This window comes from Parasteatoda tepidariorum, chromosome 3 (genome assembly GCF_043381705.1).
Source record: "Parasteatoda tepidariorum isolate YZ-2023 chromosome 3, CAS_Ptep_4.0, whole genome shotgun sequence".
NCBI classification, from domain to species: domain Eukaryota; kingdom Metazoa; phylum Arthropoda; class Arachnida; order Araneae; family Theridiidae; genus Parasteatoda; species Parasteatoda tepidariorum.
The window spans coordinates 50426038-50431158 of record NC_092206.1 but is presented as its reverse complement, the minus strand read 5'-3'; the positions used below and the strand labels follow the sequence as shown (position 1 = coordinate 50431158).

At 31.0% G+C, this 5121-nt stretch overlaps 1 protein-coding gene across 1 annotated transcript in view; it reads right to left on the bottom strand.

The window, feature by feature from the left end:
• Positions 1 to 2364: 2364 nt before the first annotated feature.
• Positions 2365 to 5121, bottom strand: part of LOC107443242 (alkylglycerol monooxygenase-like) — a 35396-nt gene continuing 32639 nt past the window's right edge. Inside the window, exons 10-11 of the mRNA XM_071178625.1 lie at positions 3751 to 3833; positions 2365 to 2591 (exon numbers count right to left, since the gene is read on the bottom strand). Of these exons, the coding sequence (XP_071034726.1) occupies positions 2366 to 2591; positions 3751 to 3833 (309 nt within the window). The 3' untranslated portion in view covers position 2365. The remainder of the gene's footprint in view (positions 2592 to 3750; positions 3834 to 5121) is intronic.

Genomic DNA, 5121 nt, shown 5'->3' with positions numbered 1-5121 from the left:
TTCTGAAATTACGGTAAAATAACTGGCAGCAGTCTTCTGATTAACTATGAAGTTTATGGTTTGGAACAATTCTTACATTTACGGTTTTGAAACTGTTTACAACTGGTACTGTTTAAATACCGTAAATACGAAACTACACGGCTTTGTAACCGTTTACAACTAGTATAGTTTTCAAGCGGTAGAAACGAAACTTAAATGAACATAAAAGTTCTGAGCGTCTTTTATGTATGAATGATAATGTCGCATTCTAATAATCCAGGGTCACAGATTGAAGAAACTGGAAAATCTTCAAGTGATGAAGAATGGAAGAAATATTGTGGTATCAAGGTTGGTACTTGATACTCTGTTCAACCGGTAATGCGATTGAATCAATAAATGATTTTTCTCATACTTAATAGTTTGAATAACATCATTGCTCATCAATCTCTTTGCTTACATATATTAAATACAATCGATTGATAAAAATTCAATAAATAGTTATTTAATTATATTCAAATGATTATAAAATAGATAAATGTTTTTTGGTAGGAACAAAATTGCATTGTCTCATAAAGTAGTGGATAAGTATGTTAGCTAAGTTAAAGTTAATAAAATTAATGTACTTTACTGTTAAACATACCATATGGTTTAATGATGAAATGAAAGTTGACATTTAAGTCCATATTAAGTTAAAAATGATTTAAATATAAACATCAATTTAAATATTTGAAGTAGATGACTTGAAAGTTTTTGAATATTAAGTTTTCTAAGCTTCTTCACACTTCACGGGTAAAAATGGAAGACGTAAGCACCAGAGAACTACACTTTAACAAACTACGACCGTATGTAGTGAGAGTTGGTCAAGTTGGTTTGATTTTTTGCCAAGATCAAGAACTTGGAGAGACTTGCATTATGCACCCATATGCCCCCGATAGAAGTAAGTGAAGATGATATAAGAAAACGTGTACTTAAAAATTCTGTAAATATAAATTATTCGCAAAAAAAGAAGATAGTTAACACATTGCAAGATTTTGCAGATGTTTTTCGATCCATCCCGGAATTAGCAAATGTGAATGGACATTCAGTGTCTTTAACTCAAGATTTCATTCCAAAGAAATGAAACCAACCGCCAGGGTGTAGATCATGGACACTACGTAAATCATCGTCCCTGGCACATCCCGTAGTCTGGGGTACCCAGGCATCTCGGACACAGAAACCACACTATTATGCAGTTTTAAGGATTTATCCCTTAGAGCCGCTATGTGCTCTGGCCAATTAAGGTGGGGACATTTGCAAGGATAGTTTGGCTGGTAGTGCACTGGTCCTATGTCAAAGAGCGAGTGGGTTCGATCCCCACTGGCCAAAGACTCCCGTGTAATAAATGGTGACTGATGCATGTTAAATCTGTCTAGTCACAAAGTCGTCCATGTTCCTGTAACAAATCATACCTCTGAGGGTTAATGATCCAGGAGCTTCCTTGTCTTCTGGATTGGTTCAAAATTACACGGCTACGAAGTTGAACATTAGCAGTCGTAAACCCAAAAACTGGGTCTGTTGTTCAACGACGGATATAAAATGAAGTAAAAGGGAATTGATGAACATGGAAAAGAAATGCCAATCCCATTCTTTAGCAACCAATTATCGGAAATGGTCCACTATTGAACGAGAGGCCTTCTCAGTGTTGGAACCGTTGAAACGTTTCGATACGTGGATTTTTAATTCACAAATTGTAGTCATTTCCGATCATGACTCACTCACATATTTGACACGCAGGGCCCTACATAGTGCAAAGCTTACAAGGTGGTCACTAGCACTCCAAAGAAGTAAAGTTAAAATTACACATAGGAAAGGTAGTACGCATGACATAACAAATGCCTGGTCAGGATTACCTCTCTTATGAAATAATATAAGCAATTCATTTAATTTCTTTGTTTAAATGCTTATAATGTTATCTTTAAATGTTGAAATCTGTTTGGAAATTTTACAATTTTGCTTAGTGCTTTCGGAGTAAATATTCCACTGGGCTCTTACTTTTTATGTGTCAATAGTTATCAATGATTTTTTTTCAGCGTATATTTTTGTTGGTTTGATTGTTTTTTCTTTGTAGCATTTTTAGTTAGACGCATCGTTTTCTCCCGAAAACAGATGCTTCTCCAAATGAAGCAGGAGTGAGATTCGGAGCTATGAAAAGGGAAAAATACAAACTTGTTAGGGAGAACGAGTAGACTTTTCCTCCGAAAGAGAAAAGCAAACAAAGGCTGTTTTACTTTCTTTTTAGATAGATAGAGTAGTACCTTACTCGCATCTAAATGTCATGATGTTTACTTTTGTACTTGTTTTGCCAATTACACTTTTTGTGTATTAAAAGGTATCTTCAGTGATCCATTTAAAGCGTAAACACAACGAAATCTTTATTGTTTTCTTGACGTATTTTACGCATGCTATAAACTAAAAACAAAGTAGTCCACATTACTAATGTTGCTGAAAAAAATGCTCTACTGAGATACAAGGTGAGCAAAACCAATCCATAATTTTTGATTTCCGGATATATTATCCTATCTACTAGAAAGTAGATGACGCATCTCAGGAATTCACAAGGTGGTCCATATCGACTGTAAAAAAAAGAAGTATAATGCAAAATAAACAGTTGTGAATGAAAGAGCAAACTTAATAATGTAATAAAATGTGAAGAAAAAAATAATTTATACTTTTGATTGCAAAAAAAAGGTGTCATAATGTAAATAAAAAAGATATTCAAGGAAAAAAGATATTCAAGGAAAAAAGATATTCAAGGAAGTAAAGAGTATTAATAATGCCCAAAAGGCTATCACAATAATATTCATACATGCATAAGCTTAAATAAGTGTTAATAGCATTTATTTCCCATCGTATTAGCTATGCATTAAAACCACTTCATCACTGAAAGGACAAACATAAGTAAAAAATTCGGCCCGTTTTTACTTTAAATTACTGAAAAAGACAGCTTTAATTCTCTCAATTACTTTAAAAATATTAATTTTGGAAAATAACGCTTTCATGTAGATAAGATTTAAGTACAAAGTAAAAATTTCATACATTATGCATCGATTTTTTGGGGGAATTCTTACTTTGCTGAAACTTAAAAATTAATATCGTTGCATGCATCTCCCAACCACAAATTGCCTTAACATGAGACCAATTTTTCAGTGCTTTATTTTTTTTAGTTGCCATGGCAGAAATGTCGCGTAATTTTGACCTTAAGTCAGATGATGTGGACAGCAGAACTGCTCTACAAATTCCCTTTCTAGAACCGTGATGGCTTAGGGGATACGGCTTTCGCCCTCCAATAAGGTGAATCGATACGAATGCGTATCCGATTCACTTCATTGATACAAATACGCTTCTAGCTTGAATCGAGCTCAGTGCTGACGTGAAATATGTACTCAGTGGTTAACAGATCATGGGTTAGAGTCCCTTTGTCGTCAGGCTAACCATGGGAAGTTTTCGTAGTTTTCAAATACATATAATAACTTTAATGTATACATAGTCAAATACTACATATAAAATTCAGATATATAGGCGCAAAAGTATTTAAAATGTATGTTTATTTGGAGAAAGTACATTTTCATAATAAACTTCGTAACTTTAATAATCGTAATTAAATAACATTCCTTTATTAAAGTTTTTTTTTCTCTTTTTCCTTCATGTTAGAATATATGCATTACGAAATAAAGCATATTAAAATGTTAGCATGTTTTGAACAAAACAAAATTAATAATAAAGAATACTTGCCTTTTATCAAGCACAAATCCCAATGATATACTCGTATAGCATATAAAGCATGCAATTGGATTAATAATCGTCTTTGGTATGATCTAAAAAAAAAAAGAATTTTGCAATTAGTCTCACTAACATTGCACTTTGCTTTTATTCTTCAAAATTATTCCTTTTTTCGACATTTCAAAACAGAAAAACAATTTATTAAAGTGACTAGTCATCTTTCGACATAATTTAAACTTAATTTGAGTTGCTTGCTTTTAATGAGTTTAGAAAGAATATATATATATATATATACATATAAGTTATTTTTATTAGTAATTTATTTAAAAATAATTAAATTCTAAGTTGTGAAGTGCACAAATCATGTTATTTTAAAGTAATTTAAAATGGAAAAAAAATCGTGAAATCCGCGAAACAGCTTTTGAGAAATCCAATTTTTAAAAATGTTTAGTTGAATTTTATTTCGCGATAATTTCTCAACCGATTGCATTTAAATTTTGTATTTCACCATTTCAAATTTACTTTAAAATATGTAAAAATTTGCATACCCCTGCATTTCAAATATTTTTAAACTGCTATTAATTAATGTAATAAAAAATAATTAAATTTATTCTTTATGTGTATCTATTTTCGGATAAAGCAGTTTTATATTTATGTGCAATATGTTTAAAATATTTTCGAGATTTAATGAGTTATGCTAAGAAGTGAATTTATATTTATGAGTCTTAAATTTTGATCGCTCCCCCGCGAAATTATTAGGAGCAGAGTACGACTACACCATATTTTGGACGTCAAAAATTCAAATTTGTTTAAAAAAATACCTCTGCTCTACTTAAAAATACTACGTTAGGTATGAAAGTATACGTTTTCGCACCTGATTTTGTAATTTAAAATATCGGGTTCTCTATATAATCAGCTTATTTAAAGGTAGGCTTTCGAACTATTAAGATTGAATCTTTGAAGGCGAATAACCGATCATTAAATCAAGAGTTATTAAAGGAGTTCATTTTTTTGTGCACTGCTCACAGTATAGAGGTGCCTGTGATAATGATGTTATTTTAAATAACCCAGTCAGAATTATGAACGCCTCTGTAGTACTAAAGAAAAAGGTTTTAATTCATATTAAAAACCTTTCATTAATATGAATCTGATCTATATGAATCCTTTGATTAATATGAATCTGATTAATATATATCCCACGATCAATACGAATCCTTTGATTAATATGAATCCCTTCATTAATATTACAACAAATCTAGATATTTTAGTTTCAATATCTTATGAAATTATTACCGATTCAAAAACAACGGTATTTTTATATTTATCATAAATTATTTATTTTTCGTGTATATCTTTAAGTGGAAATTTAATATTATATTTGAT